This window comes from Lampris incognitus, chromosome 12 (assembly GCF_029633865.1).
Source record: "Lampris incognitus isolate fLamInc1 chromosome 12, fLamInc1.hap2, whole genome shotgun sequence".
Taxonomy (NCBI): Eukaryota; Metazoa; Chordata; class Actinopteri; order Lampriformes; family Lampridae; genus Lampris; species Lampris incognitus.
The window spans coordinates 16766515-16792356 of NC_079222.1; the positions used below are offsets into that span (position 1 = coordinate 16766515).

Genomic DNA, 25842 nt, shown 5'->3' on the forward strand with positions numbered 1-25842 from the left:
TTCACCGGAGCAACTGAGGACATGACGGCTACATGGATGATTGACAACCTAGCTAACCAATAGCAATCAGGCTACTTCACCATTAACCAATAGAAACATAGATTAGGCGGGACTTTAGGAATGAACATGAAATATAGGCCTATTCTAAACTAAAATACTACTCGTAATATCTAAGAGATATTAATAAACTAAAACAAAGAGAAGGATATGGAATCTTCTTAACAGTGTCATTTTCTGTACACAAGGCATGCTGAAAATTATTTCCCATAGGGTCCTGAAAAACTGTTTTGGCCTAGAATTAAGACAGAGGGTGGTAGAAAGAGATGGAAATGGGGGGGGGGGGCACTCTCAAATCCATATGACCTTCTCTTAGAATCCCCATCTAATGCCATAAGCCTTTAGTCACAGACAAAGACCCGAGCCCTTGACTGTAGTTCTTTTATACAGGTAGGGGCACTGCAACTGATTTCGTCTCAGTTTACACGAATGGAGACTTCTGACCTTTTAGTCTCCCACATTAAGTCATTTTTATCTGTAGAGCCCAATATCACAAATATATCAAAGTAGACACCACCACCATTATGAAATACTATTGTGGTAAAAAAAAACAACAAAAATAAAAAACAATCCCCTTCTGTGTCCTTTTTCTCTTAACATTCATTATGAACTTTTGCTAATCTGACAGTGAATTGTTAAATAGTGGCGTAGCTGCTTTGTTCGCAAGCTGTGAACCTTAATGTAGCACACATTCAATCAATATTGTCGGAGGTTAGACATCAAAGAACATTCATTCATGCAAACATTTAATACCTCCTCTTTAGAATCACAATTTTTATTTTTATTACTTCATTTTAATTATTGCTGACATGTCCAGGCCTGGTATGTTCCTGGTGGGGGGGGGGGGGTAGCTGACATTTCATCATATGCATTTTTCCATTGTTGTAGTCATCAAGTGCCTCACTAAATCTGTTACCACACTGTGCCTGACCTCACGGCACCTACTGCACACCTATCCATTCGTCTTTTCATGCTCTTCCTGGAGTTGCTCACATTTTGTTCCTAGAAAGGGTTTTTTTTTTCTGTGGAGTTTGACCATATCTAAAACAAATGTCCAAGGATAAGGGGTGCCGTACCTTGTCAAACATGTTTTGGAGAGTGTGATATGAATAGATTGTAAACCCTTCTGGAACTTAATGGTTATTTAGGGTTAGACAAATAAATTTGACTTGACTCGTTCAGCCAGGAAGGAGTTTCGTTACGAAACATTTGTGCTAATGTTTTCATTATCTTTAGAGTAATACATTGGATCAACCCCCTCTATTAGAGCAACGCCCTCTGGTGGTGATTGTAGCAGTCATTCCCTGTGCATACAAAGTGAGCTGTTTCTGTAAATATACTCGTGTATAGCCTGAAATAGCCCCTTGAAAAACAGCCTTTAGACAAAGGATTTAATCTAGTAAAATATGAAGTCACGCTACATTATTCTAAATGAGAGGAAGACAAAGATGGACAGGATTAGGAACGAGTACTGTAAGAGGGACAGCTCAGGTTGGACGGTTTGGAGACAAAGCAAGAGAGGGAAGATTGACATGGTTTGGACCTGTGCAGAGGAGAGATGCTGGGTATATTGGGAGAAGGATGCTGAATATGGAGCTGCCATGGAAGAGGAAAAGAGGAAGGCCAAGGAGGAGGTTTATGGATGTGGTGAGGGAGGACATGCGGGTGGCTGGTGTGACAGAGGAGGAGGAGAAGGAGGAAGAAGAAGAAGAAGAAGAAGAAGAAGAAGAAGTAGCAGTTGTAGCAGTAGTAGTAGTCAAGTCAATTTTATTTGCATAGCCCAATATCACAAATTACAAATTTGCCTCAAGGGGCTTTACAGCAACACAACATCTTGTCCTTAGACACTCGCATTGGATAAGGAATAAGTCCCTAAAAAAACTCTTTAACAGGGAGAAAAAATAGGAAGAAAGCCCAGGGAGAGCAACAGAGGAGGGATCTTGCTGCCAAGATGGACAATGTGCAATGGATGTTGTGTTTACACAATTTACAGAATACAACATCAAAAGAGGATAACAGAATGATAATGGAATTAGCAAAATTTATGAAGAATATGATGAGGAGGACACCAAGCAGTGTCCAGACGCCACCGGAACAGCCCAGGACCCAAGCCATGTGACCACCATCACCATGTAAAATAAATAAATAAAGTCACACATCTTGGTGAGAGAAGGATATAACATTGAACCAGGATAACAAAATTACATTATGATATAATATGAAGAAGAAAGAAAAAAATACAATTCCTTATTTGGGAGTAAAAGCTGTGTATCCATTCGCCCATGGAACCAACAGCTTGTAGCTGAATTAGCATACAGCTGATGATCTGTCCTGAGGGTGAGCAGACAGCAAAAGGGCTTTGGGTTTGGGATACGGGCCAGGAAGGATTGCATTGCTGCAGTCCCTCATTGTCCTCTTCCACATGTCCCTCTGGCAGCAGGTGTCATGGTATGACCTCTGACCCTGCACGTTTTGTGAGTGAGGAGATCGCATTGTTCATAGTAAGAGTGCTGTCTGGACTGTGTGGCCATAGATTAATGGGAAACAATGAGAGAGCGATTTAGTCTTGCACCCATCAGGGCATTTTTTTTCTTCAAATTCACAAGGGCATACACATATACACATATACACATATACACATATACACACACACACACACACACACACACACACACACACACACAATAACATACCCATACACTGCATACTATCATCTTGAAGTATTGTTGGCCCACAGAATCTCAGGTACATACTATGTATACCAGAGTCAAGTATAATTTTGGCTAATTCCCACGACTTGTATGCCAATACATATTCAATTGATACTAGATAATCCACTCCAGACCTTTGAGAAAAATAACTACTACTATACAGTGGCTTGCAAAAGTATTCATACCCCTTGAACTTTTCCACATTTTGTCATATTTCGACCACAAACATAAATATATTTTGTTGGAATTTTATGTGAAAGACCAACACAAAGTGACACACAATTGTGAAGTACAAAGAAAATTATACATGATTTAAAACATTTTTTACAAATAAAAAACTGAAAAGTGCGGTGTGCAAAAGTATTCAGCCCCCCTGAGTCAATACTTTGTGGAACCGCCTTTTGCTGCAATTACAGCTGCAAGTCTTTTGGGGTATGTCTCTACCAGCTTTGCACATCTAGAGACTGAAATTTTTGCCCATTCTTCTTTGCAAAACAGCTCAAGCTCAGTCAGATTAGATGGAGAGCGTTTGTGAACAGCAGGTTTCAGATCTTGCCACAGATTCTCAATTGGATTTAGGTCTGGACTTTGACTGGGCCATTCTAACACATGAATATGTTTTGTTTTAAACCTTTCCATTGTAGCCCTGGCTTTATGTTTAGGGTCGTTGTCCTGCTGGAAGGTTAAGTCTTTTGCAGACTCCAACAGGTTTTCTTCCAAGATTGCCCTGTATTTGGCTCCATCCATCTTCCCATCAACTCTGACCATCTTCCCTGTCCCTGCTGAAGAGAAGCACCCCCAGAGCATGATGCTGCCACCACCATGTTTGACAGTGGGGATGGTGTGTTCAGAGTGATGTGCAGTGTTAGTTTTCCGCCACACATAGCGTTTTGCATTTAGGCCAAAAAGTTCAATTTTGGTCTCATCTGACCAGAGCACCTTCTTCCACATGTTTGCTGTGTCCCCCACATGGCTTCTGGCAAACTGCAAACGGGACTTCTTATGGTTTTCTTTTAACAATGGCTTTCTTCTTGCCACTCTTCCATAAAGGCCAGATTTGTGCAGTGCACGACCAATAGTTGTCCTGTGGACAGATTCCCCCAGCTGAGCTGTGGATCTCTGCAGTTCGTCCAGAGTCACCATGGGCCTCTTGGCTGCATCTCTGATCAGTGCTCTCCTTGTTCGGCCTGTAAGTTTAGGTGGACGGCCGTGTCTTGGTAGGTTTGCAGTTGTGCCATATTCTTTCCATTTCCGGATGATGGATTGAACAGTGCTCCGTGAGATGTTCAAAGCTTGGGAAATCTTTTTATAGCCTAACCCTGCTTTAAACTTCTCCACAACTTTATCCCTGACCTGTCTGGTGTGTTCCTTGGACTTCATGATGCTGTTTGCTCCCCAATATTCTCTTAACAAACCTCTGAGGCCGTCACAGAACAGCTGTATTTGTACTGAGATTAGATTACACACAGGTTGACTCTATTTAGTCATTAGGTCAACATTCGATCATTCAGCAATCATCAGGCAACTTCTGAAGGCAGTTGGTTGCACTCAGAGAAAAGAGGGCTGAATACTTTTGCACACCGCACTTTTCAGTTTTTTATTTGTAAAAAAAATTTAAATCATGTATAATTTTCTTTGTACTTCACAATTGTGTGCCACTTTGTGTTGGTCTTTCACATAAAATTCCAATAAAATATATTTATGTTTGTGGTCGTAACGTGACAAAACGTGGAAAAGTTCAAGGGGTATGAATACTTTTGCAAGCCACTGTATATTCATTGTGAAACGATTGCCTTTTGATAAATGCATTATTAGATAAACATTAGGTAACAAATCAAGTAGTTCTACGTATAATGTCCTTTCTCCAGTTTATAACACAAATTAAGAGCCAGTTTGAGGATGAAACAAACCCTGTGATGGCCTGGCGGCCTGTCCAGGGTGTCTCCCCGCCTGCCGCCCAATGACTGAATGAACGGCCCTGAGAGCAGGATAAGCAGTTTGGATAATGGATGGATGGAAAAAAAAAATTTAACTCCTTTCTATAATAACCATAAGAAACAATGGAAAAATAGATTGAGTTATTTTGCATGCAAGAGGTATGAAAAAAAAAAACCAACTGCTCTTCCATGATAGCTGCATAGAGAGAGAACTGGCCAGATCTCATCTCATCTCATCTCATCTCATCTCATCATCAGCCGCTTCTCCGGGGTCGGGTCGCGGTGGCAGCAAGCTAAGTAGGGCACTCCAGACGTCCCTCTCCCCAGCAACGCCCTCCAGCCCCTCCTGGGGGATCCCAAGACATTCCCAGGCCAGATGGAAAGTCAAAACATCGTCAACCTGGAGTTTAAAAAAGTAACCACCACATAATAAAACATGTTCTTTGAAAATGTAAGATTAAATATTGAACTCATTAGCCGCTCACCAGACCGGACTGCGTCACACAGAAACCTATGGAGGGCAAAAATCAGCTGTGGCGACCCCTGACCAACAGAGAACAAGCAGAATGAAGAAGAAGAAGCCTCTCACCAGACCGGTAAAGGTTTATGCATTATACGGAAAGAAGTGCGCAGCCACAAGAACCAGTTGAATGACTTTAATCGAACAGTTTAATTGATAAGCTGATAGAATGAACACAAAACCAGATGTTTCCATCTCAATACAAAACCACAGATCACAACTACAACGAAAACTTGGCAAGGTTGATCTGGGTCAGAAAGGCTGTGACACAAAACTCATTTTAGACGTTTTAAGCAAATTCAGTTTAAAGAAATGCATCAGAAAACAAAATTCAAATCTGAAAAGCTAAACAATTGCCAATAATTAAATACTTAGACACTTAGACATTAGTCGTATGACAACACAAATTCTACCCAGACTTTGGTTTAGCTCCTGGTCTCTAGGGTAATTCCCTTTCTGTGGCCAGTGGGGGGGATGATTGAAAAATTTTCAATAGGGGCCAAGTAAAGGACACATAAAGGACACCATAAAAGAGAGTTAAAGTGACAGGAGTAACATTATACAATGATGTAAATAACACTATAATCAGCTTGGCTGCAGTCACATGCTCTGCATGGGGACAAAAACAAGACAACAGAGGGAAAAAAAAGGATGCAAAAACTGAGGATGAGGGTTTAAATGTTGAATAAGAATAGAATGTCTAATTTTTTTTTGTGGATCCCCCCCCTTTTTTTCCTCCCCAGTTGTATTTGGCCAATTACCCTATTTTCCGAGCTGTCCTGGTCGCTGCTCCACCCCCTCTGCCGATCCGGGGAGGGCTGCAGACTACCACATGCTTCCTCTGATACATGTGGAGTCGCCAGCCGCTTCTTCTCACCTGACAGTGAGGAGTTTCACCAGGGGGATGTAACGTGTGGAAAGATCATGCTATTCCCCCTCCCCCCCGAATAGGCACCCCGGCCGACCAGAGGAGGCGCTAGTGCAACGACCAGGACACATACCCACATCTGGCTTCCCACCCGCAGACACGGCCAATTGTGTCTGTAGGGACGCCCGACCAAGCCGGAGGTAATGTGGGGATTCGAACCAGCGATCCCCCATGTTGGTAGGCAACAGAAGAGACCACCATGCCACCCGGATGCCCCCTAGAAGAATGTCTAATTTTCAGCTTCAAATATGGGCACAAGCTCAATAGCACTTTTATCACCTATGTACTAAATTCCCATCTTTTACCAAAACATCTGTTGAGACAGCAAAGTTTGTTGCTTTTAATGTAAAAGAATAGGCTACATATGCTTCTGAAATAGTGCAAATTTGAAGGCATTCGGACCATCGTGCTTCTCCATGTTCAGTGGAGGATATATCTCCCCCACTGTCACAAAAGGTTCCCCAAAGGACCAAAGGAGATGAAGGTTCTCAGTCTCACAAGAGAAGCATACAAGCTAAGTGCAACAGTCAGCAATGCAGGGCTATACATTCATAGACAGCATCATCTAGGACACTTTGATTCTCTAGCAAACTGTGGCTTCACAATAACACCTTTCAAACTGAAGGTATGTCGCTCGCATTCCTAAAACAATGCCCCGAGCTCCGCTTTGGTGGTATTTTGTAGTGTTTGAGCATCTGTTGGCCTCTGAAGCTCAATGTTCTTGTAGTGTGACATACCTTCTTTAGTCAAAAGTGAAAACTATAGTTGATGTGCAAGTTGATGTGCATGACAACAAAATCAGTGCTAGGCACTGTACAATACAGCAAATTTACTGATGCAGTCTAAACTAAATTGGGAACCAGTGGTGTGACTTTAATAGACAAAAAAAATGGCTTAAACAAACCTAAAGCAGCATTCTATCGATTGTTTGTTGTACGACAAAGTGTACAAGCTGCCATTTTCTATTGACTGCAACTGACTGCCAATGAAAAACCAATTCCAGTCTGGAAATATGCCACAAGTCTTTATTCCAGCAGGTCAACAACAGCCATGTCAAAATTACTGACCCGCTCTGCCTCAAGCAGCAGCTTAATTACAATACAGGAAGTCCCCGGGTTACGAACGCCCTTACTTATGAACGCCCATACTTACGAACCGACCTCCGTAAAGCCTATTATTTTAAAAAATCAAATTACAAACTATGGTTTGTACTAATGAACAGACGGACTACTTTGTGTGACACTCAAAACACTGTGCATTTTAGGCAGTTTGTCGGCCCGACGGAGAACGCGACGCCGTCGTCACCATTTTAAGTCGGATCGCGTAAACATTGTGTGCGTTGTGTTTTGACTTTAAATTTTAGTGTGTTTACCCTCATAATCGTAGCTTCAAAGTGTAAATCTGATACAAGTGATGGTGATGCATCGAAGAAAAGGAACACGATCACAATTGAAACGAAAATGGAAATAATAAAAGTGTTCAGGGAGAAGTGAAATGCTCATCATTTTTTCCACTCACCCAGTGAGGCGGGGAGGCGAGCCCCGAGTGGGCTCTCGTTTCTGGAGTGAAATGGCTGGCCTCTGATGGTTGCGACCCGCTCCCGGGACAGTGACAGGTGGGGAGTTTGAAATGTAAGAAATGTTTGTTTAAAGTTTCTTATACCTATACACACATTCTCTCTCTATATTATACTGTACTGTAGTTGGATTTATTAGTACTGCATTATTATATTTAGAGCGTAAATTAGTATATTTTACCTAAAACACCATAAATATAATAATGCAGTAATAATAAATCTAACTACAGTACAGTATAATTATAATTACATACTAAGACAAACATCTAACTAATTGACACTAGATGTGAACTGTACATAATTGTTCCAACTTACAAATGCGACTTACAGACTCAAAAACGGAATTCATTCGTAGCCCGGGAGACTACCTGTACAAATTGCCACCATAGACCACACAGTGGCTGCATTCTGTGGGTAAATGAGGTATAAACGAATGGAAAATATTGCTTTCATTAGAGTCTAAAGTCATCTGCACTTGAAGTGCTTCGCCACCATGTAGCGACTAAGAGCCATTCTTTAATTCTCATTTGCCAAAAAAAAACAACAAAAAAAAAACAACCACAAAACAAAAAACAAAAAAACTTAGGGAATCACTCCAGAATGGCTTTGATAGAAACGACTGGACAAATTAGAAGGGAGTGTTCAGGTGCAAGTTATTCATTCAGGGTAAAACTTTTTCCTAGTCATCGTCGTCCAGTGTGAGGTCCACCACCTCGATAGGGGTCACCCGGGTGGGCTCAGGTGACATGGGCCTCCAGACCTCATACCAGATCTGAGGTAGCATTGTGCTGTCAAACTGCTCCGCTGAAGTTGGCTCCCAGGGGCACGGACTGTTAATCACCGCTCCACCAGGAAGGGAACATCTGGGTGAAAAGAAAAACATTAAAAAGACATGATTACAAGTGTATAACAATGTAAAGGCTAACCCTTAAAGAAGACCACTGTTTCAACAATTTCACCACAACTTGTAAAAATTAAACGGTGTTGGACAGTGCCCGTTACAGAGATGTCGTTACCTTGTATTTTGGGACAGTCCCTCCGTTTCCATGTCATCTGAAGAGACAATAATTACGCCTGAAACACACAACGGTAATGCAGTCACACACCTTTAAGGAAGACCGGGACTGTGGAAAACCTTGCTGACACATAACCGCAACTGCTCTAACACAAGAAGCAAAGACATAGTTATGGACTGTTGGTACTTTTTGGAATGGCTATTTGAAGAGGATGGTATAACATTTGCCAAAACACACATAGCGGATTTTTTTTTTAATACATGTTTTGAATACACCTGATAGTCGGTCCTGAAAGCTCAAATCTATATCTCACAAAAAGCAGGAAACACTTGTGGTGCTAAATGCAAGACATTGGCACACGAACTGAAAAGATGTCAGACGGTAGCATTTCCAAGACCTTGTTGAGAGTCATGAGGCTGTTATGAGGTGCCGTTCAAACCAACAGTCCCAATAGGGAGGAACGCTTGTTTGAACAGGGAGTCAAAGAGGCCATCTATGTGACGAGGGAATGACCTTCCAAGAACCGGGGGGGGGGGGGGGGGGCTAAGAGTACATTTGTCACCATCTTACAATGCTGTGACTGCAACCACTCCCCAATCCGCTGTGAACAGTACACGTGGCCAATTTAACTCTAGTTAATGGTCACGGCAGTTTGCATATGAAACCCAGTGTTGTTTTTGGTCGCTATGCCACTGTATTGTTTATAAGGGTGGGGGCACCTGCAGTCAGTTGAGACTGAAGAGGTCACTTGAAGGAGTGATGAAACATTTCTCTTTCAATAAATGTTGTGTCAAGATGAACTGATTCAACTCCCGTGATTTTCTTACCTGGATTATTGAGTATGCATAAAGACATGTTTGTGCAAGAGTTTAGTTGAATTGTCCTCACATAATTTAGAATTACCCATAGCTACACATACTGCATCAACCAGGTCACACTGCACAGCCCTACTAGGAAGCCAGTAAAAACTATCAGTAGATCTTTCTATTCTTAATAAAGGGACTCTACGAATACCAGCAATTAGCACCAGATCAGTGACTACAGTCCTTATCAGGGAATACCAAATAATACATGACAAACAAAGATGTATAAGCAAACAAAGATGAGACACATATTTGCCTGCCAATGTAAACTCTGGATAGAGATTTCTGTTCTTGGTAACACTATTTGAGAAAACTGGAACAATCCTAAACCACAGCTGAATATGCATTCCCCAGGCGCTGCACGGCAGCTGCCCACTGCTCCTAGCTACACAGCTAGGATGGGTTAAATGCAGAGGAATAAGTTCCCCACGGGGATCAATAAGTAGTAAAATAAAAATTAAAAATAAAGATTTGCTAAACAGGTGAAACTGGAGCTATTTAACCCCTATCAGGTAGCCTATACATTAGGCAACAGGCATGGGCGCAAGGCCATGAATACTGGGATGGCATCCAGCGCTTTACCTGTGCCCCCATCCATAAGGTTAGTGGTTGCATCAGGAAGGGCATCCGACGTAAAATTTTGCCAAATCAGTATGCGGATTAACAAAACCATACTGGATTGGCCAAGGGCCGGGTTAACAACGGTTGCCATTGGTGCTGTGCCCTCACAGGGTACTGATGGAAACTGTGAAATCCACTGTGGTGACCCTCGAGAAACAGGGAACAAGGTAAAAGAAGAAGAAGGTAGGCTAAATATTGGACACATTTGATACAAAAGCAGAAGTTTTTGCATCTCAGCTATACGTCTGGATACTGCTTGCTTTAGAATGGTGAAAACAACAGAGCAACTACAATGACTGACAGATCAGGGACTGTCACAGCCAAAATTAGATTTGACAAGGACAAAAAAGCAACACATAACGCAGAGCTGTATCCAGAGTCCCAAAGTAAATGACAGCTAATTAAATCCAATTTCCCAGGATTAGGAAAAAGGGTATAAAACTTTAAAATGCAAAACCGGGAACTCTAACTGGCACATTTATTATCTATTAGTTTAAGTTCTCTGGTGTTAAGCGTCCTACAGACTGTGAAATTTTAGCAATCTTATAAATTTAATGCAAGCCACACTGTGCGATATGGATCTAATAAAGTTGGGTACGACATCAAGTTTGATGTATGTAGACTGTATGATTTTTTTAACACATTTTACTTATAAATTGCAAGATTAAACAACATCAGTCAATCAACACCAATATATACCGACTTATATGCCAGGGGTTATGAGGTAAATAAAATATAAAGTGAAAGAAAAAGGAATTTAAAAAAAAAGAACAAAAAATTAATAAAATAAAGAGAGGTTCGTTCAGCAGCTCAGACAATCATATAGTTTACACATGTCGAGTTTTTAAGGCTTTGGGGTTTGTAGAGTGCTGAACAGTTTATACGTATTGTTGAATTTCATTGATAAAATTTTTAATAAAGGTTTTCCGTTAGAAACTTTACTTTGGTGAATGTGAAATTTTGCTAAAATAATGAAAAGATTTATAAAATATTCGTTTTTGTTCTGAATTGCATACGTCACAGAAACCCAACGGCACATGCTCGTAGAGTAATGAAAATTGGACAGAAATGTCACAACGAACACCTACTGAATCGCAGGCTACGTCATCATCATCATCATCATCATCGTCGGCTCCATAACCTATGGAGGTCGTAGGAGCACAGCTGATGCCTCAACTGGTTGTGTTTCAGTAGGGTGAGTACCCTGTGGTCCCTATCTCCTCCCCAGGTATGGATGGCCGCTGGTTCACAGATGAACTCATCCGCCCTTTGACAGGTTTTGTTGCTTTTTAGTCCTGCTGGGTGTCCACACACCCTCCTCACAACAACCCCAAGGGTTGAAGTGGGTGTGCCGATTTAGTCACCGAGGACCCGGCGGTTGCGGTTTAACGTCGTACCCAGGCTACGTCACAAGTCCATAAAAACGTCACCAGCGTGCGTGCCGCGCCAGCGCGCGTCATCAGTATAAGCCGCTTCATTTAAAGCACTTTCTCTGTTTATGAATTTGGTTATGACTGTTTGCTAGGTTGTCGTTCCCTTTGGCAATCTCTTTGTAATTTTCAAATACCTGTTAAATAGCACTGTTGCCATATTTGTTATTGTACTATAAAAAAAAATCAATCTACGCCGCTGGTAGAGCAACATGACGCCAAGCAGGAACCGAGTCCTTGCAATAGTCGCCGCATTCATGTGTTTGGAAAGAAATCCCCAGAAGAGCAGGAGGAGGAGGAGGAGAATGTGGACTCGGTCGTGGCTGGGGGAAAGAGGCCAACTTGGGATGCCAGTTTTGCAGAGACAACTTGAGGTAAGTACTTATTAGCGCCTAACGTTACTAGCATTTTGCTAACGTTAGCATTTAGCGTCTACTGTTATGATCGGTCTTTTCCCACCGACATACACTGCACATACAAACGACATGTGTTGTCTATTGCAACGTTTTAAGCTCAGCAATGCTTTCACAGAGAGAGCCCTTGTTTGCTAACGTTCTAAAAGTCTGCTTGTTGTATTGTTTAGACGGATGACCAAAGTGGATTCAGAGATGTACTGCACATGGATGTGGAACAGTTCAATCATCTGCTCCAACTGGTGGCTCCATACATTTCCAAGAGAAACACCCAACTGAGACGGGCAATCAGTGCCAGAGAGAGACTGTCCATTACACTCAGATATTTAGCGACAGGTAATAATAGTAATGTCATTATCAGTGTGCTCAAAAAACCCATATAGTCAGACATACAAAAAAAAAATCTATAATCAATCTCCATTTTGACAGGAGAGTCGTTTTCTTCATTAAGCTTCCAGTATCGCATTGGAAAGAGCACTGTTGGTGTAATTGTTAAGGAGACATGTAGGATGTTGCACCACGTCCTAAAGAATGATTACCTGAAGGTAAGATCTATTCTGAAGAAGCTAGAATGCAACATGTGGGTCACATAGATTATAAATAGATGGATGTCACAGCTCTGATTCTGTCGATATGCTTAAAAATCACATAAATTATAAATAGATTGTTGTCACTGTTCTGATTCTGTTCTGTCTGTTTTCCGTTCTGTCTGTGTTTGTGTAGACACCAACTACAGAGGGTGAGTGGATAGAGGTGGCCAGCGGCTTTCAGAACAAATGGCAATTTCCCCACTGTCTCGGGGCCATTGATGGCAAGCACATCACCATCCTTCCACCCAGCAACAGTGGGGGCACCTTCAGGAATTACAAGTCTAATTTCTCTGTAGTCCTGATGGCTGTTGTAGACGCCCATTACCGTTTTCTCTATGCTCACATTGGTACCCAGGACAGAGTGTCTGACGGAGGTGTTTATGCCCACTCTGATCTGAAAGAGGCAATGGACAGCAACCTCTTACATGTTCCGCCAGCCCAAAGTTTACCAAGCACAGATGTGGTCATGCCCTTCACGTTTGTTGGCGATGAGGCTTTTCCGCTTCAGACACACTTAATGAAGCCATACCCCTTCAAACATCTTGACCATGACCAGCGCATCTACAATTACAGACTGTCAAGAGCGAGACGTGTTGTCGAGAATGCATTTGGCATACTTGCCAACAGATGGCGAGTCTTCCTTACCACGATTCCCCTGGACCCAGAGACAGTGTCCTGGATAACCCTGGCTGCGCTGTCCCTGCACAACTACCTGCGGGTACAGGCCACAGATACCTACATCCCCCCTTCTCTGGTAGACATGGAGGATGAAGACCACAACATCACCCCTGGAAGCTGGCGCGGTGATACCACTCTTCAGTCAGTGCCTGCTGGCAGAGATCGAAATGACACCAGAGCTGCAAAGGAGCAGCGCGACAAACTAAGAGACTACTTTGTCTCACCAGCAGGTTCTGTGCATTTTCAGGAATATAAGGTGTAACGTACCAGGAAATGTGAAACTAAGTGACTCTATAAGTGGGCAAGGATTTCATTAGATGTGAAAAAAGCCATAATGAGATGAAGCTAGTACACCAAGAATATAACTGTTAGTCTTTGTTCCTCTGTCTTTTGTATTTTTTTTTAGCTGTGCTTCATATATCCAATGTATACCTGTATTGTTCACAATAAACTCCTACCTAGAGTTTTTGGGTTAAAATCAGTAAAACAGTATTATGTTTAAAGGCGCTGTAGTGGTATCTAAATAAAAAGATAAAAAAAAAGTCTTTTTTTTTCAGTCGCAAGACCGTAATAACGGCTGTCTTTGAACCTGTCTCACGGTGTGACGTAGGACCACCGTTTTGGAGTCACGACCAAAGATATCGCCACGTTTAGCCATCTTTTGTCTGACATGGCCCAAATTCGCAGTGTATACCGGCCTTAACACCAAAGTGGGATATAACATTGTAGATTTTCAGCAAAAGCTGAGGATAAATAAGTGTGGGGAGTGGAACACAACCCCATTTAAGACATTCTGTATAGGTTGAATAATGTTCACGAGATTTCCACACCATGCAAACAATGAGAAAAGTTCCAACAGATCACTCGCTGCTTCATGTGACAGGGCTTTGGCCCAACTAAATGAAAATACGGAAATACTAGAAGAACCCCGCTACAATGTAGCGGTTTGGTTATCCACCTGTCTAAATCTCCCTCCTCTTCATCCTGCCAGCTAACTGCCTTCCCCCTGCCCCAACCCCCCCCACTCCAACTCCCTCCCCCCAAATGCTCAGAATCATCTGAAATGGCAAGAAAAGTGGTTTATAGCCATTTTTAGAAAAAGCATATTTTGCAAAATTATGCATAATTATTATAATTATTTTAATTTTCTGCTATTTTTCTGGTCCTCTCTGGAACAATACCTACCACCTCCAAAAAAATGAGGATCATAAGTGCATTTTTGCAACAAAAAAAATGCATATTTTGCATAATGCCAAAACATTTGTCCCAGAAATTTTTTTATATACTAGGTGAAAAAATCAAAGATGCTCAGAATCATCTGAAATGCCGAGAAAAGTGGTTTTTAGCCATTTTTTAGAAAAATGCATATTTTGCATAATTACGCATAATTATTATAATTATATTTTAATTTTCTGCAATTTTTTATAGGTGCCCCTGATCATCCCCAATAACCTCCAAAAAGAATCGAGGCCCCAAGTGCTTTAGTTTGGCCGTTTATAGACTCTCACACAGACACACACCACACACACATTGTGAAAATACAGGAGTAGATCTAAAACATGGTGAATGAAGGCAAATGACTGAGGTGAGTGAGAACATGACTCAAAACCAAGGTGAGAGAGGACACAAACGGAAATAGTGTCAGCATCAGTTTGGAATCACAAGGGCTACGTATCAGCCCAACATTTTCTTATGCTACGTTCAGACCAAAGGCGGCGAGAGAGTTGGCGCCGCTTTGTTCGCCAGAGTTTGGCCGCCAACCCCGCCAGGTGTGTTCGAACAGATCGCGAATTCGCTGTGTTGACGTCCCAACAAGCATCTAGTTACACCAACGCTGCTAGCAAGTTTGCTAGACCGCACACAACAAATACCACACACGAGCAGTTTGTGTTTACTTGTGATCATCATGGATGAGCGACAGAGATCAGTTGCAGTGGCTCTGCTTTATATCAACTAGCGCCGCCGAAACCGGCGTCAGCGTTCGGTTTGGGTTCATAGCATAAAACGGAGGTTTCCCAGCTTGATGAATTTCACCGGCTCGTTCAGGAGTTGCGTTTGGACGGCGCCCGGTTTCAGCGGTACTTTCGGCTAACTCGGGGGCAGTTTGATTATCTTCTATTGAGGATCGGAGCCGAGATTGCACGGATGGACACCAACTACAGGCGTCCCATACCCCCGGCAGAACGCCTGGCAATCTGTCTCCGGTGAGTATATAGTTGTATAATACTAACTTATTTGCGTGTTAACAGTTACAATTACTGTAAATTACAAATTACTGTAGCTATAGTGTGGGGAGCGCCAGAAATGAAGGCAGAAAACAGTGTTTTCGCTTTCAAATCGAACTGCTTTTCGGTTCGGTTCTAGCTTCCTGTTTTCACTGGCCAAAATGATAAATAGTGTGGCGATTTGAGGTGGCTAATATGTGTGTAAATAGGTTTTGTGTAACTCGGCCTACACTTCAGTCTCTAGAGATTGCTTACTTTAGTTGGGCACCGAAGTGAATGTGTTATTGCTATAATATAATACTTGCATATGCAAAATTCAATATTATGATCATACATTATTTGATTATGACTATATCATTATATTATGATACTAACACATATACATATATTTCTTTACAGATTCCTTTCAACTGGAGACTCGTACAGGACCATAGCTGGCAGCTTCCGTGTCGGGGTCAGCACTGTTTCCGAAATCGTCCGAGATGTAGCCAGTGCCATTTGGAACTGTTATGTGGAGGAATTCATGGCAGTACCCACCAAGGAGGAGTGGAGGTCCATTGCTGCTGAATTTCAGTTGCGCTAGAATTTCCCCCTCTGCTGTGGTGCAATCGATGGGAAGCATGTGGTTCTGAAAGCCCCTGGCAATTCAGGATCCCTTTTCCACAACTACAAGGGGACCTTCTCAACTGTTCTCTTTGCCGTCGTGGATGCCAATTATTGCTTTCGGGTAATTGACGTCGGTGGCTATGGAAGGACAAGCGATGACGGAATCCTGGCCAACTCCGCCTTCGGTCAGGCCCTTCAGACAAATGACCTTGACCTTCCGGATGACATGCCACTGCCAGGTGCAGACCATCGAGGACCACTGCCACACGTCATTGTTGCCGACGAGGCCTTTCCGCTCAGGAGAAACCTCGTGAGGCCTTTCCCTGGACGCAATCTCTCTGCTGAGCGCCGGACTTTCAATTACCGCATGTCACGTGCGCGGCTGGTTGTGGAAGACGCCTTTGGCATTCTGTCCTCCCAGTGGCGCATGTACCGGCGCCCACTGGAAGTCAAAATAGAAGTAGCAGAGATGTGTGTGAAGGCCACCTGTCTTCTTCATAATTTCCTCCGAAGAACAGCCCCGAGGACCGAAGTCCCTGGCAGTGCCACTGGAGAAGCAGCAGCTATGGCACCTGTTGGACGAATTGCTGCCAACAACGCAGGGAGAGAGGCCGTTCGCGTAAGGGAAGCCTTCACCTGCTATTTTTCCAATGAAGGTGCAATTTCCTGGCAACACACGGTGTAGAAAGATGATACATCATCCCCAAACGGCTCTTTTAAGAGCCACCCACAAAGCAACATAAAGCAAAATTCCAGCTCTGCCCACAAAAAAATAAATGTATCAAACCAGTTTGTATTACTTCATTGAAATTGTCCCATACTTTGCTTTTTTCCCTTTTCTCAAGTGTCTGCAGAGAGAGCATTTAATTCAAGTCACTCACTGTGTAAGCCCACACAATAATATAAGATTTATACAAAGAAACATTTGATTTATTCTCTAAGTTTTACAATTCTTATCACTACAAACCAATTTGCCATCAAATTGAAGAAAAATGGGTCTTTGGGAGCCCTATAGTAGCAAAAACGTTGGTGACTTACAAAATGGCTGCTATAAAGTGACTGCACAAATTCATGCATAACTCAAGGAAACATTCAGTTGGTACAAAAGTAAAAAGTTAATACACAGTAACATCTTGAATTGGTTGTGCAACACTACCAACTACTTTCTTTACAAAAGCAGTTACGAAAACATTGAAGTCAATAAAACTGCACAGAGAGCATTCCGTTTGAAAATATATTTATTTTTTCACAAAAAAGTACAGCATAAAAGAGTGCAAACATTGAGTTAGTTAAACAATAAAACAATTTTACAACAATAAAACGGCACAACTAAACTAAACAAGATAAATATGTGGTGCAAAAAAAGTGCAGAATAAAATAGTGCAGCTAAACTAATAAACTAGCATAAACTTTCTAAACTAAATAAATATTGTGGTGCAAAAGTACAAACAGTGCATTAGTTAACATTATTACAATTTTTTATATCGGATTATTTGTATAGTGCCTCAAACACAAGTTTGTGCATCTGAAACCTGACCTCTGCCCTTTTATCGGGGGTCATCTTTGCCATAGACGGAAGAAGGCTTTTAAAAAAATTTTCATCCTCGCCAGGATCAGGGATGGGCCTAGCTGGCGTATTGAGGCCACGCAGGAGTTCAATTTCGAACTCTGTCAGGTGACCATTCCTCTTCCCTGACCTACGAGGTGCGGGTGGCTGTGGCCGTGGCTGCTGCTCCTCCTCCTCCGTCTGATGAGAAAAAGACTCACTTCCTGTGGGAAACAACAGTTTACAAGCAATTAGATGAGACACTTGTCACTCACATTCAAATTTTGCAAACATATATGCACATGCATGCCCACGCGCGCGCACACACACCCACACTCACTTAAGTATTTCTATTATGCTATTTTTAGTTTTATTGTAGATGATGCATTATTCTTATTATTGTGTTGTTTTGTATTGTTTCTGTTATAGTCAAAATAAAAAATAGCAAACAGTTCAGAACACCATTTACAACCAACCTCCTCTCTCTGACTCCGAGCTGGAAGTTGCAGCTGCCACTGCCTCCCCACTGCCTGGGGACTCCTGCCCTGCTGCCTGGACCTGTCCTCCAACCAATCCATCCATGTTGCCGCTGGTCTCTCGTGGCTGGACGAAAGGGTCTAGAAACGACATTATTGCAGCATATTTCCACGGTTTGACTGAGCCCGCAGCTGCTCCACTCCGGACGTCCGTCTTTTTCCTCCTCTCCTTCAGAAATTTCTCTCTCAGGCCCTTTCACCGTTTACGACAGATTTCCTCTGAAAACAAGAAAAAAAACTAGTTAAAAAGAGTTCCTTGGTACACAAATGTTTGAAAAACACTAGTCTATGATAGCTCCGGGCAGCCAAGCGTTAACAAAATGTTTTCAGCAAGCTGAATTCGAAAGGCACGGGCAGCAAACAAAGAAACGAAGATTACGTGAACAGCACACAACCTTGTGTCCAAATGCTGCCCGTGCCTTGGGATAAAACATCGCTAAAGTTAAAGGACATTTACGTAACTTAGTACATGTTTCATGCATTTATTTAAATTTCGCTGGCAAGCTATAGGCCCTATCGGAAATAGCTAGGCTACTACATTAAATAAAAGTTTTTTCTCAAGACAAAACACTTACCAGGCTCTCCAACAGTCTCGCTGACCTTCCGCCAATGCCTTCTCTTTTTTAATTTTGTCCCGGTACGATGGCAAGGTGACATCGTACAACTCCGGACAAGCACACACAGCAACAACCAGTCTCTCCTCCATCTTGAAAAAGTTGTTATTCTTCTTCTTCTTCGGTGTTTGTTATCCGAAAATAATTCTGGGTAGGGGGCGTGTATTCTTTCCCAACATGAAGGCGGGTTCTAACCCTACTTGAAGGTGATTGGCTATCGCCTGACGAAATCTTCGCCCGAGTTGGACATTTTTGAACTCCCGCGAAGGCGCGTCGTCGCTCGATTCGCCCAATTCGCGCCGCCCGTAATTTCGACGCGAATTAGTCCATCCATTCGCCTCCTCCCATTGACTTTGCATGCATTCGCGCCGCCCAAAAAATTCTCGCCGCCTTTGGTCTGAACGTAGCATTAGAGGCGTTCTCAAAAAATAATCTGGGTTTCTTTCCAATTGCATTTTTTCTTTTAATTTTCTGAGACCCACAAAAATGTACTTTGAACTGGATTGAAATTGCTCATGGTAAATTTCTCTTTTGGGATGTGTGTCGCCGTTATTATGTAAAGAAATGTCTTTGTTTTAAATGGGAATATCAGAGTGGGACTAATGACTGCTAGAGTTAATCTGCTAGAGTACTAGAGTGTTGTAATTGTGTTGCAGACACTTGATATTACCTGAGATGTCTGTGCTGACTGCAGCTTCTCGTAAACCTTCGTACTCATCGACCTCATCATCAGTGGAGCTGATGCTGGAGTTACGGGCACGCTCGCTCTCACTTGTACTGCTGTCATGCATGTGCTTCTTTAGTACTGCTGCTTCCCGTTTCTGTCTCAGCAGACGCATACGCTCCTTGTGCTTCTGGCTCTGTTGAATTTTCACTTTGGTCTGCTTTTCTGCCCCGCCTACTGTTGATGTGGTACACTGGGAACGAATTCTCTTTGAAGCCATCGTATCAACAGGCATTTCGCTCTCCGAGCGAGACCTCCTCCTACCCGTAACTGCTTGGGATGTTTGCCCTCCTTCTACCTGCTGAGGGTCACTGGCTGCCACTATATTGCCTTCTTCATCTACTCCTCCTCCACGAGAGAGACTCCCTTCTTCTCCTGATGTGAATGATTCTGAGTCACCCCAGTGGCCACTGGAGGAGGGGGAGAAAATGTCATAATACGTGTAATGCCGGGAATTATGGAAAGAAAAAAGTCTGTCACTCCCTGTCATGGCATGCTGAGACTCTGGGTAGTCTCTGTGGTGCTCCTCCATCAGGTAAGGCATATCAGAAAGGCCTGGCTCACCCTTTATTTGTGAGGGGCTGTCTACCTCTCTTCTTCCTGGTAGTGAACTGGTAGTAGCCAACGCTGTATCAACAGATGTATCGGGAAGGCTCTCATCATCCTCAAACGCTTGTTCCTTCTCTGGGTTAGTCTCTGAGTCAGTCATCTTCCTGCTAGTTGAGCAAAGAGCTCCAACCAACATGGACCGATGAACCCAAAGAGGAACTCACCTTTTGAAGGAAAAACAGAACATCATGCACAATTGTAGAAGTTGTAGAAGCTATTCACAGAAAGGTGACTCAGTTCATCTGGACACAACGTTTATTGAGAGAAACGTTTCATTACTCATTTAAGTGACCTCTTCAGTCTCAACTGACTGCAGGTATCCCCACTCTTAGGAACAGTACAGTGGCATAACGACCGAAAACAATGATTGGTTTCATATGCAAATTGCCATAACCATTAACTAGAGTTTGAAGGATGGTTGCAATCACAACATTGTAAGATTCAATTCAATTTACTGTCATTAAAAACAATGTGCAGGCACATGTTAAAAATTAAATAAGGGCTGCGGCTTCGCCAAACAGTGCAAGACAGACATAGACAAACACAGCAAGATATACACAGATGAAGACCAAAAGCTAAAAATAAGTTAAGAAAGAGCACGAGTACAAAATATTTAAAAATATCCACTGACATTCAGTAGGTAGCCAGAGTCGGGTGGGCAACAGCTTGGGGAAAGCAGCTGTTTCTGAGCCTGGTAGTGTGGGTTCTGAGGCTCCTATAGCACCTCCCAGAGTGCTGGTGGGAGAACAGTCCATGGTTGGGGTGGGTGGGGTCTCTGCTGATGCTGAGACCCCTTCGAAGGCAGTGTTTGTGATAAATGTCTTTTATGGTTGGGAGCTGGGTACCGGTGATATGCTGGGCCGCCTGGACGACCCGCTGCAGAGCTTTCTGGTCTACTGAGGTGCAGTCGCTGTACCACACTGAGATGCAGCTGGTCAGGATGCTTTCTATGGTGCAGTGGTAGAACTTGGTGAGAATTCTGGGGGATAGACGGGCACTCCTCAGCTTCCTCAGGAAATGCAGGTGTTGTTAATGGTGACAGATGTGCGATTGTGTGTGTGTGTGTGGGGGTGGTGGTGGTGGCTAAGAGTAAATCTGTCGCAATCTTACAATACTGTGATTGCAAGTATCAAGTATCCCTTAACCCTCTTAATAGTACACATTGCCATTGTAACCCTAGATCAGGGGTGGGCGATCTTATCCAGAAAGGGCCAGTGTAGGTGAAGGTTTTTGTTCCAACCAAACAGTTACACACCTGATCCCACTAATCGACCAGTAGTCTTTGCAACCAGTACAGTCTTTGTTGGGGAACTTGATTAGGAGACACAGGTGTGTAATTGCTTTGTTAGAACAAAAACCTTCACCCACGCTGGCCCTTTCTGGATAAGACTGTCCACCCTGGCCCTAGATAATGGCCATGGCAATTTGCTGTGGTACTGGGTCCAACAATGATGAAACCCAGTACCACACTGAAGTAGACCAAGCTGTCACTTGGTCTGCAAACAACAATCTTCTGCTTAATACAGCCAAAACCCAAGAACTTAATATTGAGTTCCGATGCATGCCGAATCCTAAAACAACCATACAAATGAACCGAGACCACATCACCACCACTGACTCTTTTAAATTCCTTGGAACATACATCAGCAATAACCTGAAATGGAAAATTAACACTGAACACATCATTGCAAAAGTTCAACAACGACCTTACTTTCTTAGGCAACTTAAAAAATACCGGATAAAACATCAACTGCTCCTTCTATTTTACTCAGCCATGATCGAGTCCATCATAACATCTTCTATTACAGTATGGTACGGCGGCACGGACAGTCAAACAGGGAAAAAACTGCAGCAGATTGTCAACAAGGCACCCAAAATCATAGGCAACCCACTCCCTTCAGCTGAATCTCTACATACTAACCGGACTGTAAAGCAAGCAAAGAAGATCATCTCCGACCCCTCACATCCTGCTCATCACCTCTTCCAGCTCCTTCCCTAAGGGAGGCGCTACAGGTCACTGTCCACTAAGACTAAACGGACATCAATAGCTCTGATAATGACTCCAAAGAGGATAAATATCTGAGTTTCATCACCAGCCAGTCAGACTAGCCATAAGCACCCTGAATTCCTCCCTATAGTCCCCTCCTCACATGCCATTTGCATAAACACCACCATTCACCTAACTGTTATGCGTGATATGTTTATTTCTGCTATCGTGTAACTGTATTGTTTGTGATAATATTTAGAGTGTCTGTTGTTGTCCATGTATGTATTGTGCTGCAGAGTAAAGTGTACCAAAAACAAATTCCACCGGCCTTGGTCGTGTGGCTATTAAAACAACCTATCCATCTATCATATGAAACCGATCATGGTTTTCGGTCGTTATGCCACTGTATAGTTTATAAGAGTGGGGATGCCTGCAGTCAGCCGAGACTGAAAAGGTCACTTAGATGAGTGATGAAACGTTTTCCCCAAATAAACGCTGTGTCCGGATGAACTGATTCGCCTTTCTGCGATTTCCTTGCCTGGAATATGGAGCATGCGTAAAGGCACGTAGAAGCTACTGCACTCACACATAATGCACAGGCAGTAAAAAGAAGAGCAAAGCAAATAGATGATAAAACTGAACCCACAGCTTTCTGAAACTTAAAGACAACAAGCGAAAACCCCTGAGGTAAGAGAATTTCCTTTTAGATGTGACCACGTACATAATCTCAAATTTAACATAAACAACACAAGAGCGTCTCGCGGCGGGGCGTCACTCGGTCGCCTCTTCATATCGGCGATGTGTTCATTAGCATAAAGGCACTGCGCTGCCTTCTGGAATATTTAGTTCCTAGTCTAGGTACTTCAGTATCAATCATATGCTGTTTAATAACTGCAGTATCAACCATCAATCTTAACACAATTCGCTTATACATTATTTTAGACGGAAACTTCCGATTGTGTGGTCAGCTCGAAAAGAGGAAAAGTGTTTCACAATTGTGTCTCCCCTTCGTGAGTTACCGCCGCACCTCCCGCTGTCTGAAACGTCGATTAGCAGAACAGCCCAAATCCCATTTCACTCATTAATCGGAAAAAAACAAAACAAAAACGACAACAAAAAACCCGACGCTGATTTTTCACAAACGCTACAGCTGGCCGAGGCTGGAGAGGATTGAATAGCTTCGTGGTTAGGACAAGCTAACGCTAGGTCATAACCCAGGGATGTATAACCTGGTGCTTCACAAAGTTTACAGGAAAAGGACCCCTGATGGAAAATGGCCAGCTTTCAGAGCAGACGCCCGATGTGAACGACTAAGCGGGTGCAGCATTTAGCTCGTTTCCTTCCACGAACAGCAGGCAGCGTGTTGTTGACTAACTTCGGTGTGACCTACTGTGATGCTACTTGACGCTAGCATTTTAAACAGGCAGTTAGGCTAGTAAGTAGTGGTACTTACCAGGATGTCGTGCACTCGTTTTCAAAATATCCGAAGATCTTGGACTTTCTCACTGTCTTACACCCTTTTCGTTTAACGCGAATGAACTACAAACACGTACAACTTAAGTGACACTGTTATTTCAGCGCACCGCACTAGCAACTTCACAAGTCTGTCTAGCTTGGAGGGGAGGGGGGGCTGTCATCTTCGTCTTCTTCTTTTATACATCGGCGTGTTCAGTATAGAGAAAAATGATCTCCAGCCAGCGATTAATATTGCGCCACTTCCGGGAATATCTACTACTACTACTACTACTACTACTACTACTACTACTACTACTACTACTACTACTACTAACTACTACTACTACTACTACAACGACTACTACTACTTCCACGATTAAAATAAACGATTTTCAAAGGTGAGTGCCCCTAATGGTAGGATGAATACTACACAAAAATGAGAATCCGGGCCGATGCCGCAAGGTAGATTGAAATAGTGTAGGCGGTGATTTATATTCTTTTATCTTTGAGGTTTAGAGATTTGAATAAACATTTAAAAGCGTTAAAAGCTTCCTGATTGAGAGTCCTGCTACTGAAAGTTCGCTGAGTTGTTGCCTGCGGAGTATGCGTAGTATGAGGCCATAAACAAAATTTCAGCAGCTATTAATAACTCCACTGACATTTTGATTTGTGGAGTCAAATTTGATGCCATCTTTGTGGAGCCAAATTTGATGCCATCTGGTTTCTGATCTTCTGGGCAGGTCATATCAAGACAATAGTCAGTCACTCCTTTAGACTAGAAATTGTAATGGATGCCAGCTATAAGCAAATGCACAAGGTAAATTGAAGAAGAGGCTTGTTGATATAACAGTGAGTGGGGAAAAAAACCCAATGTTTCAGACTGTGCAGACCAAGATTCAATTTAAAAAAATTTTTTTTTGGATATTTCCAAGTGTAAATTTACTAATTCTTTTGTTACGGACCATGCATCACTAAGTACATTAGCATTTCCCATTTGTTTTCATCAACTATCTGTTAATTTTGTTCTTGTATTCAACAAGAGGATTGATAGATGTTGTTTTGGGGGCCTAACTGAAGTGTAATCATAACCCCAAAGATGTGCAGGAATAAGAGGAGCAACGAGTTTTAAAGGGTTTTTCTGTTTTGTCCCCCCCACCCCCACATATGACAAATGAAATGTTTTCATTCGGAAATAACTCAATTTGTTTTCTTTTAGTGATCATGATATTTGCTGGTACAGGAGGCCTGCAACAAATGCTACTGTACAGACGGTACACTATCCATCAAATGAAACATGCATGTTAGGGTTTATACTCCACGGATGCTGTTTTATCACCACCCCCTATGTCAAAAGGTATCGTCTTATGCAGATGAGAGAATTTTCTGTCTTCAGAGCTCCTTGTTGTTAGCTGTCAAAACCTCTCAGGAGCAGGATATTGGTGAAGAAATTAACATTGACATATGGGATGATGTTCTTCTCCGGGTCCACTCATCATCTATATGTGCCAAACATGGTCTAATCCAATGTAAAATTATACACCGCACTCACTGGACAAAACTCAATACTTTCTCAAGTTTACGCTGACATTAACCCCGTCTGTGACAGGTGTCACCAAGCTCCTGCCTCACTGATTCATATGTTTCGGTCTTGCCAGTCTCTTCATAATTATTGGTCCAATATTTCTGAAACATTATCGGGGGTACTTCAGGTGCCCTTTGATCCAGTTGCAATAACAGCAGTCTTTGGGGTAATACCGGACAAAGTGGTCCTGCCAAAAATTAAAGGCGACCTTGTGGCCTTTTTGACCCTAGACTGATATTACTTCATTGGAAGCCATCATCTCCTCCATCCCATGAGGCTTGGATCAGAGATGTTCTTCATTTTAGTAAATTAGAAAAGAATTAGAACAAATACACACTACGTGGGTCTACAGTTAAGTTTTTCAAAATATGACAAACCCCTCTTTGACCATTGAGACCTTGAAGTTCCAGAGTGTACCTCAGTGAAGCTGATTGTTAGTTATTATTTTTTCCTTGTAATTTTGCTCCTTTGATTACTCCAGACTAATCTGTAGCACTAACAGTATTTATGTTGCAATTTACCATGAATTTTTTTGTTAGTATTTGCAGGGGTATATTTTTTTTTACAATACACATTTTTATGTATGTATGTATGTATGTATGTATGTATGTATGTATG

The 25842-nt window shown here is 42.5% G+C and overlaps 1 protein-coding gene across 1 annotated transcript; it reads right to left on the reverse strand.

The window, feature by feature from the left end:
• Positions 1–7922: 7922 nt before the first annotated feature.
• ark2n (arkadia (rnf111) N-terminal like PKA signaling regulator 2n) lies at positions 7923–23948 on the reverse strand. The gene is made up of 4 exons (XM_056290661.1): positions 23641–23948; positions 19538–20364; positions 8746–8803; positions 7923–8592 (listed from the first exon to the last, which is right to left on the reverse strand). The coding sequence occupies exons 2-4, from the start codon at positions 20334–20336 to the stop codon at positions 8409–8411; spliced, it is 1041 nt and encodes a 346-aa protein (XP_056146636.1). The 5' UTR covers positions 20337–20364; positions 23641–23948; the 3' UTR covers positions 7923–8408.
• Positions 23949–25842: the final 1894 nt, after the last annotated feature.